General features: G+C 34.5%; 1 protein-coding gene across 4 annotated transcripts; it reads left to right on the forward strand.

Annotated features, from left to right (window-relative positions):
- Window positions 1–8,088: 8,088 nt before the first annotated feature.
- Window positions 8,089–19,160, forward strand: LOC122596808 (histone-lysine N-methyltransferase, H3 lysine-9 specific SUVH4-like). Of its 4 annotated transcripts, none has more exons than XM_043769452.1 (16): window positions 8,089–8,153; window positions 8,554–8,998; window positions 9,081–9,119; window positions 9,189–9,263; window positions 9,607–9,661; window positions 10,790–10,899; window positions 12,636–12,812; window positions 13,661–13,753; window positions 15,815–15,913; window positions 16,407–16,456; window positions 16,539–16,621; window positions 17,732–17,891; window positions 18,175–18,280; window positions 18,358–18,540; window positions 18,625–18,855; window positions 18,940–19,160. In XM_043769452.1, the coding sequence occupies exons 1-16, from the start codon at window positions 8,104–8,106 to the stop codon at window positions 19,051–19,053; spliced, it is 2,070 nt and encodes a 689-aa protein (XP_043625387.1). In that variant the 5' UTR covers window positions 8,089–8,103; the 3' UTR covers window positions 19,054–19,160. The 4 variants fall into 4 exon arrangements, with proteins under 4 accessions (XP_043625387.1, XP_043625388.1, XP_043625391.1 ...); XM_043769453.1 differs by having other exon boundaries at window positions 9,192–9,263; XM_043769454.1 differs by lacking the exon at window positions 8,089–8,153 and adding an exon at window positions 8,264–8,419.
- The last annotated feature ends 3,278 nt before the right edge of the window (window positions 19,161–22,438 follow it).

Consider the following 22,438-nt stretch of genomic DNA (forward strand, 5'->3'; position numbering starts at 1 on the left):
TTATTTATTATTATTATATTATTTGGAGATGATCATGTTATATGTGTGAGTGAGTGAGAGAGAGAGAAAACAGGACAGAGATGAGAGAGAAACAGATAAAGATAGAAGTAGGATGAATAGATCGGTTTGTTTGTTGAGGGGGTATTATTATTGATTTTGATTTTGATTTAGATTTTGGGTTTGGGCAGGTTGCCGTTATTACATTCAACGCCGTTAACATCCAATCCACAACACGCGCCGGTTTCTTTGCTTTTTATTCTTTTTCTCCTTGCACATTCATATTACTTCAATTTTACACCTTATTCTTATTATTTTTGTTACCATTATTTATTTATTATGAGGCATACACTCGCACAATGCAACGGCGATAGTAGTAGGGCGCAGGATGGTGATGGCAGTGACGGGTTTCTTGTGAGAAAGGAGATTTTTGAAAGGCGATAGTAGTTATTTATTATGGCAGAGACGCGTGGCTTCGGTCGTGGCGGTGGTGTTGGCAACGATGGTGGTGGGGGCGGCAATGGTGATGAATGTAAAAGTAATTGATGTTAAAGAATGTAGTGTAGTTATCTTGAGGCTGAGGGATTTATGTCGTAAATTATCTCATTAAAGGTATTATAAACATGTTAGGTAGAGATGTTTAGATTAGTGAATATAATAAAGAAGTATTTTAGGTATATCAATTCATTTTTTAAGATTTTTCAGAAGAAGGTTCCCCTATATTAAGGTACTATACATTATAGATACTAGACGGATGTCTGCGCGATGCGACGGTGATGGTGGTAGCGACGAAGGTGTGGCGACAAAGGCAGTGGTGGTGGCGATGTGTGGCGGTGACGGTGGTGGCGGCGTGGTGGTGAATGTAAATTAATTGATGTAAGAGGAGTTAATATGGTTCTTTAATGGTTGGAGAATCTATGTTATTAATTCCATTAAGGGTATTATATGTATATATAAGTTAAGATATTTAAATTAGTGAATAAAGAAGATGGGTAATATGATTATTTCAAAATCTTAATTACTTGAAAGTGAAAGGGTAGTATGGTATAGATAGATATAAATTGTTATTATTATTATTATTGTTGTGGTTTTTTTTAAAATTTTATTATAAACATCATTTTATTAGAAATTACAAGAAATTAGTGAGAAGCCAAGATACTATCTGGGCCCTCACTCCTCTAGCTATAGCAAAACCAATCCTACTAAATATATGAGCAGCCGTACGTGCTCCAATGTCTTTAGTTACGGAGACTTTCGGATCCGCTTCAGTATGGTCACGACATCCTTTTCAAGTTCACCAAAAGAAGAGAATGCGAAGGAAATAAATCCATATCCAATATCCGCATACTTAGTCTTATATTTGGCGCGTTTACATTGTGCAGCATCAATCACCACGCTACTAGGCACAAAGTCGGCCATACCGGTCTGTGTCATGGGTGACGAACCTGTCAAATCAACACCCCTAACATGTTATCTCAATTAGCTTCAATAGTTAGCACTTGTTTGGTAGAAATTGTGTTGTGCCCTTAGGTTAGGCGATGATCAACGATTAAGTAGCTTATTCGTGAGAGGTGTAGCTATTATATATATATATATTGCCGGTAGAGCAGAGAGAAAAAAATGAATTCTCTCGCTTCTGATTGGCTGGCTGAGAGTTTTATTTTCTTGTATTATGATTAGTTGGATTATATTTAGAAACTATTAAATGTCATTTTTATATTTGGTAACAATTGAATTTAAAGAAAAACTATAAAAATATATTCAAATTCTTAATGAGTTCAAAATCTTTTAATATAACTTAACATTCATAAACTCATACTTCTATAATACATCTGTATATTAAAAAAAATCAAAAGGCAAATTATATTTTGTTTGTAGCTAAGAAATTATATTTTGTTTATTTATCTTTTATATATTGTTCTAAGATTAGAAAATAATCTGATATGGTACGTGTGTTTCTAAAATATTTATAAAGTTGTTTTTGTTTAAACTTTATCCTCGTGGCATTTCACGCTTTAGTGAAATAGGCTTAATATAATGGTACGTGTGTTTATAAAACGTTTATAAAGTTGTTTTTGTTTATACTCCATCCTCGCGACATTTCACATTTTAGTGAAATCGGCTATCGAAAGTTGAAGAGTTAGCCCTAATTGATTAACAGACTTTATCTTATTATTGGCATGAAGTGTTTTGTAAAAATGATTGAATAGAATAACCCAAGTAATACAATATTTTGACTATTTTCAAATATTATATAACTAGATGTTCACTACCAAAAAAATACGTTTCTCTTAAACAATTCATTGAACTTTAAAAAAACTATCAATAATATCATTAACAAACTTAAAATTTTGATTGGTGGGTCGACTTAATAACTTGAAAACTCAACCTGGACCGATCCGAGAAATCATGTTGGTAGGTGATATGACCATTTTATACCTATCGCCCACATCGTTATTGGCCATTTTATGAAGTGTTTTAAGTCAATTTTATGTGCATTTGGCGCGTTTATGGTGTTTGTTAGTGTTTTCAGGCTCTAAACAGGTTATGTGTTCATTTAGCACAATTTCGGATGATTTTTGGTCAAGTTATTGATTCATGAGATCGAAAGAGTTGATTAAGTTGAGAAGATAGAAGATTTTGGCGAGTTTACAAGTTAAACGGAGGTGGTCGCGGACCAGAAGAATTGGACTGCGCCGCAGTATGAGCATCACCAGCCCACTGCGCCGCAGTCAGCTAATGGAATAAAGCACATTCGGTCAGAAGGATTGGATTGCGCCGCAGTGGAGGTGACCAAAGCCCACTACGCCGCAGTCAGACAAGTGGAAAACGAGTACCCAAACAGTTATTTTAGATTGCGCCGCAGTGGGGGCATCACTCACCCACTGCGCCGCAGTGAGAGCACGGACCTGAAGAGTTTTGACCGACTTTTGCATCAGATTTCCAAGGGGTATAAATAGAAAACAAAACCTAATTCGAAAGGCTATCAAAATTCTTTCTAGGAGCTGCTCTACAAGGGGTTATTTCAAGGATCAAAGCAAGAATTTCTTCCTCCGATTCATTGAAGATTCACGAGCACCCATCTATATCGTATCTACTTTTATTGTCTTACAATTTCTATTTCTCAAACAATTGGTACATCATGTTCTTCTTTTATTTTAATTGTTATTTTAAATTGATCATGAGTGGCTAAACGTTTAATCATCCACCTTGATGAAACTAGACGAATGATGTGATTGCTATATTTTTAATTCAAAGAGTTGTTTTCAATTATCGTTGTGCCGAGATCTTGATGATTTAATTCCTTTTTATATATTAATATGATATTGGTGGCATGTGTGTTCTTCGTTAGTGCTACTAGTTGGATGCATATGTGATTTTCAAATGATTGTTTGTCTATAAGCAATTATCACTAGATCATGGTATGATAGTGAATATCATTTTAATAAAAGGAGTCACTTTGTCAACGTGTTTTATAACGGTTGGTGGTACCACGGTATCTTCATAAGCATGATTGTTAATTCGATAGTCAAACAAACTAATAGCTTGTAAGGTTGTCTAGGCATTGGCGGTATCGGCTTGGGTAATTTAACTAGCAACTTAGGTAATCGGGTAACTTGCTCACGGTTGGTGGTACCACGTGAGCACCTTAATCCCTTTACGATTATCTTTTCAGCCCAAATGAATTTGGTCTTAATTGAGTGCAATTATGTTTGAAGTCTAGTGAATTCAAGGTGGATGATCTTTATTTATATTGTCTGAAACTATCTTCTACTTTTATGAGTTTTGTCTTTTAAATTCATTTTAATTTATTTGTCAAAGTGAGAATTTAAGCAACACCCTGTTTTATTGATATTGATATTTGTATTGTGGTTTTGTGATTTTAATGAAAGTAGCTACTCACTAAAGAAATGAGTAGATGAAGACTTGGTATTACGTGACATCTGATGTGGCATGACAATATGACATGACATTAGTCGACTACAACTAAGCAGTCATTCAATGGCGTATATAAAATATACACAAAAATGAGTTCTTAGCATGAAGTATACACCATACTAGATAGCCGATAAATTAAAAAAAAAAAATACACCTTACTAGATCAATCATAAACATTCATATAAAAGAAATAATAATAGTACCATCAAATTTATTTATTTTTAATTTACCACATATATCTTGTATTGGATGCTTATACTAACTATGATACTGTAACACCCCAACAAGGCGGAATCACGAGGGTTACGTACTAAGCACAACACGACATAGAAATTAAATAGAGACAAGTCTAAATGCAAAAAATGATTGGACAATTTATACTATTCAATCAATTACAAATACCGGAATCATACAAAAATGCACAAGGAGCACGTCCATCCAATGTTTACAAGAGAATAGTTCAAAAAATGGTAAATGATCCTAAGTAGAACCCATAAGCGGGATCAAATGAATCACGGATCCATAAATAGTCCAATCCTAGCATGAAAACAATCAAGCAATCACCCAATACGTCTTTGATTAAAAGTTGACAAGTGTACTAAAATGTGTCAACATAAAGTTGGCGAGTTCGTAGGTTTAAGTAATGAAAATTAAGTATCATGATAACAACCATTAACGATATACGAGGATTAGAAATACCTAATCGCGTCCAAGGAAACCTTAAAAGGCTTCATGTTATCACAAATCAATACAAGTCAACGTCAACGTCAATAATCGTCCCATATATATATATATATATATATATAATATCGTCCAATAATTGTCCACTACGCGGGTTAAATAACCGGTATCCACGGTTATGATCATGCCGGGTGTGGATTCGTTAATCAACCGTCCACGTTTTACGTAATATAAAAAATATACGTTTTAACAAAATATTGTTATAATGTGGCAATGATCATATCGGGTGTGGATTCGTTAATCCACAGTCCACGTCCACGTCTTACATAATATATGTATACAATAAACGTCTTAGTACATTACAACATAACGTCCTTCATCACATATAAACGTCCATTAACATGTATTACAAGCAAACAACATAGATAAACTAACGTCCCGTTACATATCATAATCAATTGTATCAACCGACAAACGTTTAACGAGCAAGTAGACTTTCCACCCCAAATAAGGTAAACGTAGGGGTTACGAAACTCACCTTAGCCTTAGAAGTCGTTACAATGAGCTTAATCGGGTGAGCGGAGAGAACAACGATCACAAACATTACATTAACATCTCATCATCATAAGGTGTCCTACATTAAGTTACAAGTGATTGCTAAGCAAACCATAAACGAAAGCTGGGAAAATTGAGTTTAGGGACCGACGTCTCTTATGTTGGGTCTGGGGTAAGAGATGGTGGTCTAGAAAATGTGGTTTTGGCGTCTCAAGTTAAAGTTCTAGTGTAAACAGAAGGGTTTTGGCGTAAGGCAAAAAGAGAGCGACGTCTCTTATTGTGGATTTGGCGTAAGATATGGTGGCCTAGAAACAACCATTTTCTGGAAAACGATTTTTGGTCCAAATTCAACACCAATTCGATCCCTTTCACTTCAAATCCGATTTTGACACTTTGACACAACCTCATACTAGTAAAACCAAGTCATAAAAACATATTTTTACATAAACCCACTTTCCATTTCTCAAGATTCAATTCAAAACAAATTTTGAGCTAAATGCACAATTTACGCCAAATTCGACCACCAAACGTTTAGATCTATAACGGGGAATTATTCTAGAATGTAGAAGGAACATTTTAAGCTATGAAACACTTACCAATTCGACCTACCACTCAAAAATCCGAATTAGGGTTCTTGGAGCCTTTAAAGATGGAAGAACACTTGAAACATGAAATTTCTTGGATACTTGATGACATAAGTTATTTGTTATGAGATTTAGTTATTTAAACACTAACAACACAAGATTTCGTTGCATTTATGATGAATTTGTGGTTGATGTGCAAAATCGAGCTTTAAATTTATAAAACTAAAACTACCTAAAAACTCACTACTACGCACTCACGGGCAGTGGACCCGATCGTTTGTAATATAGTTAAGAGATAAGTCTGAGTTCGTTCTCAGGGATTGGAAATGATTAGTTGCTCATTAAATGGTTTGGAAAAACGGGTGTTGCTTCGAAAATCCTTTTGACAAATAAAGTATATTGGTTTGCAAAATAATTGCATAAATTGAAAAGAAACCTCAGACAATATAATTAAAAGTCATCCACCTTGACTTCCCTCGACTTCAAATGTGATTGCATTTGATTAAGGACAAATTCTCTAGAGTTAATAGATAGTCGTGACAAGATTAAGATACTCACGTGGTACCACCAACCGTGAACAAAATACCGAATCACCTAACTGCTAGTAAATTACCCAAGCCGGTACCACCAAAACTAAGACAATTCTTCTAACAATCAGTTTTACTGACTATCGAATTATCAATTGAACCTATGTAACAATAGCGTGGTACCACCAACCGATATCAATCACGTTGACAAAATTAATCTTTTCTTAAAATGATATTCACTATCATACCATGAACTAGTGATAATTACTTATAGACAAGTAACCGTTTTAAAATCACATATGCATTCAACTGGTACCACCAACGAAGAATTATACGCAACCAATATCAAAATTAATTAATAAAAATAATTAACATCATCAAGATCACAGAACAACGATAATTAAATAACCCTATTGAATTAAAAATATTGCAATCACATTATCAGTCTCGTTTCATCAAGGTGGATGATTAAACGTTTAGCCGCTCATGATCAATCCACAATAATAAATAAAATAGAAGAGAAACATGATGTACCAATCGTTTGATGAAAATAAATTGCAAGACAATAAGTAGATACGATTTAGATGGGTGCCCGTGAATCTTCAACGAGTCCGCCTAAGAAATAATCTTGATTGGAGGAAGAAGAACCCTTGTAGAACACCTCATAGAAAGATTTTTGATAGCTAATTTTCGACCTAGGGTTTGCTATATATACTCCTCCAAAATCTGATGAAAAAACAAGGCAGGTCTTGTTTTCCCGTGCACCCACTGCGGCGCAGTGGAGTTGAGCCCCCCTTCACTGCGGCGCAGTGAGGTGTGGTTTGACTTTGACTTCGGCTGACTGTGGCGCAGTGGCTTGTGTGACCACCACTGCGGCGCAGTATGAATCCACGGCCTCCTGCCGCAGTCACTTCGTGTCTTCCCGACTGCGGCGCAGTCAAATGATTTCAATAAACTTCCGTGGATCTGGGCTGCGGCGCAGTGGACTCGATACATCTCCACTGCGGCGCAGTCCTGTACTTGTGTGGAGCCAAGTTCTTTCGATCTCGATTACTCGTCAAACTCTGCCGTCTCTTCCACCCAATTCAACTCTCAACATCATAACGCACTTCCGGGCCAATAATCATCCGAAAATGTACCAAATGAACGCGTATCCTGTCAGTTAGAGCCTGTAAACACTAACAAACACCATAAACGCGCCAAATGCATACAAAAACGACTTAAAACATATAGTAAAATGGCCAATAACGATGTGGGTAATGGGTATAAATTAGTCACATCAGTGGTGATGAATGTTGTAGATGAAGATAGAAAATGGAAAGTAAATGAGAGGTGAGAGGAATGAGATGATAAGGTAGGGAAATGAGTGTTTGGTGGAGTAAGTGTAAAAGTTTGGGAGGAATGAGTAGGGTTGTGTCAACCGGTCGGTCAAATGGGTCAACGGGTCAACCCGATTTCGTTTTTTAGTCAAATAACCAATCCTCCTAAGTCACACAATCAACCATTAAATCTCGTCTAACATATAACACGTTCATAAACCATCAAATAACGCTTCAAGTAAGTCGACTAAATAAATTAACTAGTCTCTAGCTCAAATAAGTCAACGACTCATGAAGACAAAGATTTCATTTAACCCATGAAATTTCATTGCATTTAATTACTTTTAAACACGTCCAATTAAAAGTCAGATAAGTAAATTTTCACAGATGTTGTATGATAAGTTTTCAAATAATGTAGTATGAAACTATCAATTTCATTTTTCATATAAAAATGGTTTATATTTGCATTTCTTTTTGTTTGTTTAAATACACCCTCAATAGATGAAGTGGGGCTGTTCGGCTGTTCCTGCTGTTGTTGGTAAAGCTGAAATGTAAGTACGAACTTCATTGTGTTTTATGACTGAAGTGTTTTGAGACTTTATATACGATGATGATTGATAATGATGCTATTTAAAAAACAAAGTGACTTTATATATATGTTTATTAAAATAAATACTCGTAATTATAATTATTATCTACTATATAAATTCGATTAGTAAAAACTAAAAAGTAACTCCCTCCAACAAACCCCAAGAAAAATCCGTGAGATCCCAAATTCAACAATCGGAAGTTCGCAGTGTATCTCTCGATATATCAGGTTTTTTTCTTTTTCTTGTTATGATAAGAACCTATCATCATCATCATATCTAATATAACATGTATGTTGTTTTTACATAAAGAATTACAATTGTTATAATTAATTGCTTAAAACCCTCCTCCTCCACCTCCTAGGTCAATAATAATTAAAATGGGGAATGGTAAATGTTTAGCGGAGAATGGGAATGAGGCGTTGGATGTTTCGGTGACCAAGAATTTCGGGCAACGAGTTCAGAAATCACCAGTGAAGAAAAGATGTAGCCCTCGCTTTAGAGATATTCCTGATGCTAAAAAGCCTTATTACGGCCCTCATCATCATCATCATCATCGCAAACAACTTTCTCCCATTCCTGTAACAACAACAATAACGACGACGACAAGAGACACCCCGACACCTATTGTGTTAGATGATGACGATGACGATGATGTTGTTGTTGTTGTTGTTTCAGACCATACTGACCCGGGTGACGGCGGTCTTAATTCATCGCCATCATCTTATGTGGTTCACACCAGACTTGATAAAGCAAGGGTTAAAAAAACCCTTAGAATTTACAATCAACATTACCTTCAGTTTGTTCAGGTATATATCTTCCTTTTTTTTTAACCTAATGCTGCTGCCTTGGATTGGATTGGATTCTCTCACAATCACAAACACTTTGCAGGAACTGAATGCATGTGAAAATCGGCCTCCCAAACCCAAGGTATAATGAACCATCTCTTAAGTATATTCTATTCTATTGCAATGACCTGATCACTTACATTACATGCAGCAGCAAAAGGGTGTTTCTTCTGAAACTGGTGCGAAGCGAACTAGTAAACGCCCTGATTTGAAGGCCATTGCTAAGGTAAGTTATCTTCTTCTTCTTTTCTTTCTTTCTTTGTATAGGATCACACTTTATAGATAAAAAAAACTGCAGTTACTTGAAATGCATTTACCCGGGTGCTATACAGATTGATAAGACTTGCTTGCTAGTGCGCCTTTGGGCATTCGCTATTCTTAGACCAAAACATGTTTACATTTGTGTTTTTGCTTTGTCTGTTTGTCTTTTTCCATTTATCTGCTTATCTCTACAGATTTTAAATGTCCCAACACCTGTTTTGTGTTTAAAATCCTGCACATTTGTTGCGTACTTGTGTACCTGATCTAAATTTAAGTTTCTTCTTTGATTGTACTTTTATATTTTGCAGATGAAAGAAAATAACCAAGTTTTGTTTCCTACAAAAAGATTTGGTCACTTGCCTGGTAAGTGAATGATTGCTTCATTTCGTAACTACCATTTTATATCCTTCTGCTTTATATGTTTGCAATTGTGTGCATTCCGCCTAGTGTCGATATATTATTTACTGCAATATCCGTACTCTTGCTTGTATATGATTTGCCTTTACCAATCTGTTCAAACCGTGTTCATGGAGATAGTTTAAATCAAACAAGCCTATAAGCTTTTCAATTCACCTGATGGACACACAAACACTTCCTCCATGTCTCCACTAAGGAAAGCATCTGTATATCCACCGAGTGCATTCGTCAATCTAATAATTGTGAAGGACAGTAAAAGATAGAGTTTTGTTTTTTGCTATATTAATGTTGTTTTAGCTCTTATGATTAAACAAGTAATAGAACTTTACAATCGCATATAAGCTGTATATTCTTGATAAAGCCTGGATCGGAGTTATGAAGGAAGTGACAGAGGATACCCAACAACAGTTTGACTGTTTGAGAGATAAGTTATTAACAGGGTTTACTTATGAGAAGTAACCCAACTCTTCTGACTAATAAATATTATTCAACATGATGAAGTCAGACCATAGTGCCCTATATATAATTTGAAGATGCAAGTTGGGTTACCTCCTAAAAGTAGAAAACTTAAAAGATGCAGTGCTATTTTCTATTTTATATCTATCTATCTATATCTATATCTATATCATTACTACATTATAAAGCATATGCTCCCTCCCCTTTTTTAACTAAGTAGTTGATAACCGCAAAATAGCCCCCCGCTATTCTCTATTTTAAACATCCACTTGAAATACCTATAATATCTGCTTGTAAGACCTAATTTACCAATATTATCCTTAATGAAGTTCATTTACTAACATCTACCCTTTAACTCCTAAAATAATTATATTACCCCTTTTACATTAATAACCTACACTACTTGTCACCGCCATCACTACAAATCGCCGTCGCTGTCGCCACCACCACCCGTCGTCGCCGCCACGGCGGCGCCTTTGCATCGTGCGGGTACTCTTCTAGTATTTTCTAATTCAAACCAAAACTTTAGAAAATTTAATAAAAACAATCTGGTTGAAACATGACAATCTTTCTATTTATTGTTTGGAGCTAGTTACATTTTTTGCTTTTAATTTGCAGGTATTGATGTTGGTTATCAATTCTATTCACGAGCTGAAATGGTTGCTTTAGGTCTTCATAGTCATTGGTTTACGGGCATTGATTACATAGGAGAATCTTGCAAAAAAACGGTATCAGTTAGTTTTGTGGAAGCATATTCGATTGATAGTATCAAGCCCTTCTAATGGGTTTCGCTTTTCAAGTTTGTCATTTCAGTGGCTTAATATACAACTATTTACTTACGTATTGTGTCAATCACTTCAGATATAGACAGTGTTGTGAAACTCGGCTGATACAGCCGATTTCACTGAGTCGGATCGTGTATCGGCCGACTGACGATACGAGTTTGTCATACTCGGTCTGAAAATCGACCAAGGTTCCAGGCTCGGGTCAACTTGGTCCGGTTGTATCGGTCAAGACTCGGCTGTATCGGATCGGGTCAACCAAAGTCAAACTTTTTTTTAAAGCTTTTATTAATTATGTTATTGTTTCTAGAGAATCATGTTTAAGTTGAAAAATCATGTTATGTTTAAGTTTGAAGTTTTATATATAATTTTAATTTTTCTTTACATATAATTTCAAAAACTATTATTTTATACATAAAAAACCCACTATTCACCGATCCCATTCCGATCCGATTTTTAAAATCCTGTCTCCCCCCCTCACCTATCTGATCGATTCCCGTGTTTCACAATTTTGGATATAGATGAGCACAGTAAACATCAGATTAGTCTTTGCGTGGTTTGCTTTGAAAGCCTTGCTTCAGGCATGTTTGATTAAAGAATATATAAAGAGAAGAATGTAAACATGGCCATCCTTTAGTTGAATTTGCTGTGACCAAAATGTATTTTGAAAGTATACGTAGTTGTACTTATCATCCTGTTTTTTTATGCGTGTATCGGTTACACTGTGCTGTGTTACTTGTTGATTATTGTTAGTATTCCCGAATCTTTGAAAGTACTTTTGCAATTCTCACCAACAATTCATGTTAACACCTCTTCCTCCCCCCAAAACACCCCCGCCAGTCAACCACATACGCAATACCTCTTCAATTCACGATAACAAATAGAATTTTTAAGTTAGAGACCAAACAAAGGAATAAGGATACCTAACCAGGAATGAGGACAAAAGACTATTTCTCTGTAAATAACGTTTAAACTACGGAAAAAAATGCCTAGTGTAATGTTGGGCATCAATAGCTTCATGGGAATGTATTTATCTTCAATCCTAGCATGTTTAAGTAGTATGCTTAGCACCTTATTGCCTTCCCTATACAGATAATCATGAATCACCTTCAGGCTTCAGAATTATGGCCGTGCTCTTCATACCAGAGTAATTACGTGTTTTTTTTTCTTCCTTTTTGAACTTGTATATTTGCTGTGCTGAAACATTAAATTAGAGAAGGGTGGAGTTATGAGCTCTCTCTTGCTGACACCCTACCCTTGTTGGTTACACTGTCCTTTCTATTGATGTAATCCTTTTAACCCTGACTGAACTAGTCTTATTATGTGAATATCCCATAACAAGCGAGTTATTGTGTTCCAATTGACAGCAACTTTACCTCCTGTCAACAGTAATTACAAGACTGGAACCCTTCCATTACCTATTCATCTCTATACAGTGTTCTTTATAATTTTGCTTCCTAACTTTGTAAAATTTGTTAATTTGTCTCACGTGGATTCATTATTGTGCAACCCATGTTTTTGTACTTTTTCTATGTGGATTTTTATTTTTACTATCACGTCAGCTTTTGACAGAAGATATAGACAATTGACTGTGTGATTGTTGGCCTCCTTAAGCTTTCTTCTTGTTAGACTAACCATCTTTCTAGTAAATTAAATTAAAGATGGTGTCCTTGATATTGCAGGAGTTGAAAGGGTACACATTTCCATTAGCTATAGCAATTGTATTGTCTGGTCAATACGAAGATGATCAGGATAATTTGGATGATATTGTATATACTGGTGAAGGTGGAAATGATATTAATGGTAGTAAACATCAAATCAAAGATCAAGAGCTGCTAAGGGGTAATATGGCTTTAAAGGTCAGTCCTCTTTTCTTTGAAGCTCTTTTATATTATGGACCATGGAGCTTCTAATTCTGGAAGCTTAAATTTGTGAAAATGTTACCGCTCGCTTTCTTCTATTTTATTCATTGCTGCTTGTGCTTGGAAGATATGGTACTCAATCTTATATATACTTCTATTATAGCTCTTGTGGTTAGCTGTTGTTAGCAGAGGATAAATTGTGTAGTAAATTGGATAATTATTTACTGTACCAAGTCTTTAAGGCCCTCTGTAAATACTTGATATATGGTTGTAGCAAGGAATGGTTGAATTTTTTTCTCAAACTACATTACTAACTAATTAGCGTTTATATATTTTCTGATATCTTGTTTCTGGTTTTCTTATATTTAAATAATCTGCTCTGGTACGCGGAAGTAGGAACATATGGCTGCTTGAAAATTATTCTCATTCCCTTAGCAAGAATGATGAATATGACCCTTAATGAAAACTAGAAACTTCATTTCAACACCTATCAAGATGATTTGCCTAGCAAATAATCCTTTTGTGCCTTGCCTTTATCAAACCTCTCTTTATGTTATATCAAGTTCAGTACACATATTTCTTACTTGGGTAATGTGTGCAACCATGTTTTGTTTTTACAAGTGAGGACATTGCCCCTGACAGTAAAGTGGAAGGATAAGGATAATTTAACATGTGTTTCACCATCTTTTGATGATATTAAGAATAAAGCAATTGTGACTTTCATTTCAACCGAAAAACACTCCTTACTCGTATTAAATAATCTCTTCTATTTCCTGCTCCACCCATTATCTCTTTTTGCTCTTGCTTTCATATTGTCAATAACCTTTTTTCTTCTATGTAAACAGAACAGTATGGAACAATCTATACCTGTTAGGGTTATTCGAGGGCACACAGATGATCGTCACTTTAAACTGTACACATATGACGGCTTGTACAAGGTAATTAAATTAGTCTGCTTAGAAACTCTTTATCCTGTGCCTCATATGCATGTCATTTGATTTGTTTACCAAACAATGTTGAAAATGATATATCATTTCTGTTAACTAAATGGTTAAAATTCAGCTTGCCTTCATACTGAAAATTCAGTGCTGTAATATGGTAGCCTCCAGTGTGGATCACTTTAAACTATTACATAGACAACTACATAGACAACTTAGCAGTTTCAATGAAGACAATTATAATAACATATGCTGGAATAGGTAATGATGTAACGATGATGATTCGGTACATTTAAGACGTTCCTTAAAAACATGTGAAAAGGATGTCCTTTAAGTGGAAGTTCTAACAGAATAGGTAATGATGTAACGATGATGATTCGGTACATTTAAGATGTTCCTTAAAAACATGTGAAAAGGATGCCCTTTAAATGGAAGTTTTAACGGAAATCAAAATAAGCTAATATTACCCGAATTACACAACGTGGTTATGCTGAGGCAATCTTACTTGTTATAATGCATACTTGCTTCTTCCTTTGAGCTTTGCTAATATAGGGTCTTTCTTTTTGTTGAACTCTAAATAGGGGATGTGAATAAATGTTTTCTAAAAAATATTTATTAGTTATTACAACATTAAGTTGTCCATTCATTTCAAATTCTCTTTTCTTGATCTGTCTTCTTAGTGTTGATATCATCTTTATATATAACTAAGGGGGCGCTTGGTTACAAGTAAGGAATGGAAATGAAAAAAGGTAAGGGGAATACAATATAATGCAATGAATAATTTATTATCTTTGATGTTCCTTGGTTCAAAGCTCATGAATACTATGTTTTTGTTAGTGAAGTTATTTATATTTATGAAAATAATAATTATTATTTACAAGTATGTATATATATACACACAGACACACATATATAATTACCATGAAAAAGAAAAACTAATGTCTGTTGATTTTGTAAATAGATATACATTTACATCTACAATATATATATATATATATATATATATATATATTTGATTTGATATACATTTATATATTAGATTTGATAAATATGTAATTTTACTAAAGTTTGATATTGTAATTTATGTTTTAACCGTAATTACGGGAAGTTGAAAGTGGTTATGAATTTTAGGAAATGAAAACATGGGCTGAATATCAAAAGTGGTAATCAAATTTCATTACCCCCAAATTGTTGAGTAATGGGGTATTAACCACTTTTAAGTAATGGAGGATTATATTATAGCATACCAAGCATGAGTAATCATTATCTTTACCATTCCTTACCTTTTATAACCCTTAACCAAGCACCCCCTAAATGAGGATTTTTTAGCCCTGATGTGGCATACTCTTTTTTTGACCACTGACATTTTTGTTTACTTGTCATTTTTCTCATATTTAGTGTTTTTCTATGCCATGTAAATTTTTAAAAATTTATTTACATTAGATAAATGAATAAATAATATTGAGTCAAATATGTTGACACACAAATTAAGGAGTTCTTTTAAGAATTAAAGTTGCTACCTTTAATTTAATCTCTATAAAACTTTATATTGTTGGCGTTTTTCTTTTAGTAAGTTTGATCACTTCGCTTTTTCCTTTTCTTTATATGTCATGTACATCAATTATCACGGACTACAATTAAGCTACATAGATTTAAAAATATTGTTATCAAGAAGTTATATATTAATGAGAAAAATTATGTATCTTTATTTCAAGAGTTTTTTTTAATAATTTTGTTATTAAATGGATGGTGTCTTGTGATATTGATTTTTTGTCATCCAATAAAGTTATATATTTTGTTTTAACTACAAGTTATAATCTTATTAGTTTTTACCTCATTATCTTTTTTAAAAAGTATTTGATAAGGATTTTTTTCTTAACCTGTGCAACATACGGGGGTTTAACCTAGTTACCGATTAAATAAGAATTCAATGGAGATCTATGAGTGACGATGAGCTTGAAAAACATCCTTTTAATTTTGTTCTTTTGAAATAAGGTAGTTTTAATATTCATTTAGTTAGATAGAGATGCTTGACTAATCAGTTTTGTATCATGGTTTCAGGTGTCAGAATACTGGCCTGCACAAGGTACCTCTGGTTTTGTTGTTTATAAGTATCGCCTGAAGCGGCTTGATGGACAGCCTAAATTGACGGGCAATCAGGTTATATTGATCTTTTCCTTCTGCGAAGATTCATACCTTTACTTCTATTATACATCCAACATAGAGTTTAAAGAGTAAATCATATCTTTAGTCCTTTGCTCCAGTCTGTATGATCATTATTACAGTACATTAAGTCATTAATCAAAAGGAGTCTATACACGAAGTTCTTTCTCTTTGACAGGTATATTAATAGACACTTGGAAGTTAACCCACATAGTGCTTTTCTGATTGATATGAATCTGTTGACTGTACTTAATCTTAAGCATTGAATTTGAAAGTGTTTGAACTATTGCAACTATTAGCTCTGGCTACAGAAGTTGATATTTGGGTTTTGAAACACATACTCAAAGTAGTACTTGAATAAACATGTACAATTTTCATCCTTCAGTGAAAAAATAAGTCTTGTATTCAATTTGATGTATTATATTATGTATCTTGTTAGAGATGCATTTTGTAAACTAACATATACTTTCCATTTTAATTTATATTACAGGTCCAGTATAGCAATGGCCGTTCCTCAAGGGTTTCTATTAAAGCACCCCAGTATGTTGTAAATATCTCTTCTTTTATATTCCATTAACTTTCAACAGTGTGACTTAAATGCATGATTGATTACCTTTGCAAGGCTGGTGTGCCTGGATATAACTGAAGGTCAAGAAGATATGCACATACCTGCAATCAATACTATTGATGATGCCACTATCACAGGTAACTCCATCTATTCAACTACTTCCTAAAGATGCTGCTACGGCTTACTCTTGCATATGGTCAAGCTTTCTGAACACCCATCCTCTGTAATATATATGCTTTGCATTACTTGGCCTGAAAGACACTACACATTTTTAACTCCCAATATCGCAAGTATCTTATAGAATTTAAATAAAGTTTTGTTTATTACATAATTTCTGTGACATGACAAGCATAAATGCTCTGACCCTGGGCTCGCAAAGAGAGCCGCCTCTTAGGATTAGTTGGCTCACAAAGCGAGTAGGACGCCATGATTACCAATAAATAAATTAATTAATTCTTTGTCATTCAAGTAGAAAACAAAGGGTAATCACCTACTAATAGGGTATCATGCATAACAAGCGATTGGAACATTTCTTGATATCATATGCCAGGACTAGATTATAAGACACACATCTTGTTTTTGTTGCTCTTCCACAGCATGAGATTTCCACTTTAAGATACAATATTCTGTAGTGGAACTCGTACTATGAGGGCAGTATGCTTGACTTTCATTTGATACCCAACAATTTGGGTATGACCATGATTAGAGTACAAAACCTTCTTTCTAGGTGTTCTTGTTGAAATCTCATAATTAAACTGCTGCATCAACGACCAGTTCTAACTTCTAAGAGTCGACATCAAAATGACTGACAACCCTGAGTGCAGAATCAGTATACCGCCTTGTATCTGTTTGGTAGTTTAAGTGTTTAACAACCACACGGAGTAACCATCAATTCCCTTTCATCTCAATTTTTTTCCCATTAAACAAAGAAATTAGAGACAGGTAAAAGAAACTTGTTTGGCATTTACAAGTTGTAGTACCTTTGTGTTGACCATGATGCCCGATATCATGAGCAACCAGATAACTTTAAACTGATTGTGCTCTATATTCCCTCTCCCTGATCTGTATATATCTTTTATATCTACCCTGTCTGACAGCAGCCTTCTGGGATTAGAGTTTTCATGTTTCATTTTGATTCAAATGTGTGTGTTGATTTTGGAATTTGTCCTAAAGTTTATGGTTGTATTTATATACTTTTATTAAAGTTACTAGTTGTGGTTTACTATATCTTGTTTTAAATTTGATAGGGTTTGCATATACAAAGTATAATCAAGTTTTGGGCAATCTGAAGCTTCCTCCAAATGCGAATGGATGTGAATGCAAAGGATCTTGTACGAATCCAAGGACTTGTGCGTGTGCCAGACTTAACGGATCTGCTTTTCCATATGTTCGAAACAATGGGGGCAGGTTAGGATTTAACCTTGTAACATTTTATGTGACATGTGATAGTTATGTTATCAAGTTGATAGGCATGAGGGGATTGCTTTTTTTAAGACATTTTCCCATCGTTGAAATGTGAATTTCAAGTCTTGATCGTTACGTCAACATCTTTTACCCAGTAACTTACTCTGTACATTGTGGCCTCCACTTTTGGCACCCTTGGTTGTTTTTAGTTATCAGTTGGCATATTTAACCAAAAGTTTTTATGTTGCAAGTTTATTGAGACTTGGTCTTCTGAATTATGTTCCAGATTGATTGAAGCTAAGGATGTTGTGTTTGAATGTGGACCAGAATGCGGATGTGGACCTGGTTGCGTCAACCGCATATCCCAACGAGGGATCAAATACCGACTTGAGGTTTTAGTACATCAACAGTCAATCGTGTATCTATTTTTTATTATATTAAGCATTTTATGGAACTATTGTTGGAACAGGTTTTCCGAACCTCTAACAGAGGGTGGGCCGTGAAGACCAAAGATTTTATCCCTTCTGGTGCACCAGTTTGTGAATATATAGGAGAGCTAAGGAGGACAAATGAGCTTGACAACGTTGCAGAAAATGATTACATATTTGAAATTGATTGCTGGCAAACTATGAAGGGGGTCGGAGGAAGAGAGGTCTATATAAGTAATGCATTATAAGTGTTAGATTGTTTTTTGTTATTGTTAGCTGAAGCTTGATTTATGTTTCATTAAACACAGAGGAGGTTGGGAGATGTGTCCGTATCTGTAAGCAAGGAATTGGAAAATGCAGCAGCAGATGAAAAGGAGCCAGAGTTTTGCATCGATGCTGGGCGCATTGGCAATGTTGCACGGTTTATTAACCATAGTTGTGACCCTAACCTTTTTGTCCAGTGTGTTTTAAGCTCACACCATGATGTAAAACTCGCTCGGATAGTTTTGTTTGCTGCCGACAATATACCCCCGTTCCAGGTAATGTGTTGGAAACCTTTTCTATCAAATTCGTTATAAGATTCGTTTCGGCTAAGGAGAGGAATTGTTGTTTGTTTGAACCAGGAACTTACATACGATTATGGGTACGCCCTAGATAGTGTTGTAGACAACAATGGGACTGTAAGGATGCTGCCATGCCATTGTGGGACTACAGAATGTCGCAATCGATTGTACTAGTGTTTGACAGGTTTTTCGTATTTCTAATAGAGGGGTAGTTCAACATTGATTGATGATGCGACTTTTATTATACTTTGGGTGTGATAGTTTTTATCTTCTTTTTTTAATCTTCTGAAATGTCTATCATGTTTTCAGTTTAGAAGCATCAGTGATTTGGTTTTCTTATGGAAGGTGAAAAGGAAATTAATCCAAAGTTAAATAAAAATATATTGTTGATATGATTAATACATGAACAGGGAGAATGGTACCCAATTAGAGAGTGTTATTATGGTTGCAGCATTCATACGTGAATGTTAGTTAAAATAATAATAATACATGGCTGAAATAAGTTTGATGAGATAGTCACCTGAGTCGCGGTTCCTCCGGTATAAATTTGCGGTATGGATTCGGGATTCGCGAGGTTCCTAAAATATGGTTCGAAAGGGGAAGACTCATTTCAGTTCGCTTCGATATGATCCGGTACGATGTACTCGAAGTTAAAATCTAAATCCAAATAATATACTTAAAAATTCAAAATATATAGTTTATTTTGTCATACTAAATTAAAGTACTCGTAGTAATTTATAATATTATACAATACAAGGTTTAAAAGATATAGAAATATATCTATATTTACTTAAAGCTAAATAAAATTGTCGATAATGACACAATGTCTAAAATGAAAAGTTAAGCTAGAAAGATATAAATCTGAGATGTTATGTAATTGTAACTAGTATCAAAGTTTAGGTCATTTTATTTTCTCATTCAATTCTTTAAAAAATAAAAATGATGAACAAATTAAATATTGGTGATGACCAACAAATTTGAGTATTTTTGTAAATGTTTAAACTTCAAGCCTCAAGGTTTGTTTTATTTAAGCATAATTTAACTTGTTAAGATACATGTCCATACTTAGTCAAAAACACATGAAAATTCTTGACTTTTATTTCTTCCTCAATATACGTCGATGCCTCAAGGCTTTAGCACATCCACAAATCATTCAAGCAGCTTACAAAGCAACTACAATCAACTTGTTTTTGTCTTGTACGGCTATGCATGACTAATTCACATAGCAGTTAACTTAATTCTTAATTAGTCACCAATGGTGTGTGGACACTTGGCCTGTAAATAGCTACTAATATGGCAGTGAACTTGGGAAGCAAGGGAGATTCATGCCTATAAATAGCTTATAAATCCAACCATTTTCTTTACACCTTCACCTCGAATCTTCTTGTTCCCTCTTGTTTTCTCATGGCTGAAATGGCTGTCAAACAGCCCCAACTTCATCCCGAAGCAAAGCCATACACAGCCTTAAAATCATTACAAAATACCCTCCAAGAACACCCATAACCCACGACTTTATGGGTTTCAAGGTCGCAGGGGCTGTTCGAAACAGATGTGAGGGAGGAGCAACAAAGTGGTTGGTCATGGTGATAAGCTAGGGTGGTTACATAAAGATCAAAGGGTGGTCTTGTTGTGGTTCTTAACTGCGTTTTGTTGGACTGTCTTACTGCGCGCTGGTCGTCAAATAATGGCGAGGTTAACTTCTAGATCGTTTTGAGTCCATTCTCAGATCTTTACGAGTATCTTTCGAGTTCGTTTTCTTGGGTTATTAAGCTACGGTGTTGCAATACTCTCATAGCTCAAAAATATTAGCTGATGCATGGTTGGTTTGGCTTTCTTATAATTCCTCACGTTCAAGTTTTGAAGTCTTGAAAATACAAATGCTTTGGGTTTTTAACAACTAGGAACTTCAAATTCAAGGGTGTTAATGTTCATGCTAGCCAAGTCATTTCGATCCTTCTTGATTCTAATCCTTCAAAATCATCTTCTTTACGTAAGAATTCTACCAAATATATTAACACTCATAATCTTATTGTTATTATATATGCTTGTCAACTACTCGTATATTTTTAGAAGAAAAACTATAAAGCATAATTACTTCTTAACTACTTGGTCATTTCTACATATAATTATATATGTATTTTAATTAGCATACAATTATTATTTATAAAACAAACATATCTTATGTAAAGAATTACAGGTATAGATTTGTATACCATTTTTATAAAGACATTATATACTTACAAATATTATCTTTAAACAAGTAACAATATTGTTACTATCTATTAACTACGTAAGTTGACAAGCATATTAGAAATAACGTACAACATTCTTAGTACCTATATGTAGAATTCATGACCGTTAAACAAACTCTAAATATGCATAGGATACTGTGAATCTGAATTGAATGTCTTGTTCGTCAACACTCATGTCACTCTCATTCACTATCATACCCACTACCGTAAGAGGTGAGTCTCGTAGCCCTTCTTTTAATGTATTTTATATTTTAGGGTGAGAATACACTGCTCAATTTTATGTATACATGTACTTTTAATAGTTTGTGTATATGTATACAATCACTCATGAAAGCCCCTTGTTAACTTGAGCCGTGAAACAAACACGCGAACATTATGGATAGTACTATCGGGGTTGACACCCCTGTCCAGGATAGTCATGCTAGTTGGGTTAAACGTGCATATGATATTTGAAGTTACAGTGTTGGAGCGAAACACAAACTAAAGGGGTAGCAATGGTTAAGGCATCGACACTCAAGGCATAGCATACGAAACTATTAGTCTTTTTATATCTGTTATGATATTTATACAAAAATTGAAATCTTGTGATCCATGTAAACGTTTATGGTAAAAGTTTACGAACTCACCAACTTTATATTGATGTATTTTAGTGTATTCTCAAGAAATTAAATACTCAGAATATAAGTAGAAGAAGCATGTTATTTTTGGGAGTCACATGCATTCATTAAAGAACGGAGTTTTTCAAGCGTTTTTGGATTAAACTAATTGTTTTCTAGAACCTCTAGAATAAGTCTTGTGTGAAGTAAGATCCTGGTATTCATATCTATAATATTTCAAAACGTCTCATTTAGAGGTCGTTTGTTATAATTTGTGATTGTGATCTCAAGAAGTCACTATCCGTTTGGGCTCGCCTTGGGCGGGGTGTGATAGTAATTGACTAAAATATACAAACCCTTATATGACACACATTTTCACGCCTCTTTTTTTTGTTTATAATCATCTTTTTAACAACAGATTTTCTTATTTACAAGTTTCAATTGTGAACCAAACACTCCATAACCACGATCTGGAACAATAAAATTCGCTGAACTTGCCCTTTTGTGTTCACTAAATTTGCTTATCTCGGATCGTCATTTTCATTAATTGCAAACTAAAGGCGATTGGGATCGTGTCCATACCTGATTCCAGTTCGCACTCATTGAAATTCATGGGTTGTTCACCGAATTATGTAACTATGGTTTGACTAAAAGCAATTCTTAACTAAATAATAGTAACAGGGATGGTTTTCGGTATCGTAATGAAAAGGT

The sequence above is a fragment of the Erigeron canadensis genome, chromosome 4, assembly GCF_010389155.1.
Source record: "Erigeron canadensis isolate Cc75 chromosome 4, C_canadensis_v1, whole genome shotgun sequence".
Classification (NCBI taxonomy): domain Eukaryota; kingdom Viridiplantae; phylum Streptophyta; class Magnoliopsida; order Asterales; family Asteraceae; genus Erigeron; species Erigeron canadensis.

What these genes read in the sequence shown, in the direction of transcription:
- LOC122596808 (XM_043769452.1), top strand. Translation starts at nt 8,104, where the DNA reads ATGAAGTGGGGCTGTTCGGCTGTTCCTGCTGTTGTTGGTAAAGCTGAA. An exon ending in ATTACCTTCAGTTTGTTCAG is followed by an intron (nt 8,999 to 9,080) that starts GTATATATCTTC and finishes AACACTTTGCAG; the next exon opens with GAACTGAATGCATGTGAAAA. An exon ending in GGGGTAATATGGCTTTAAAG is followed by an intron (nt 12,813 to 13,660) that starts GTCAGTCCTCTT and finishes CTATGTAAACAG; the next exon opens with AACAGTATGGAACAATCTAT.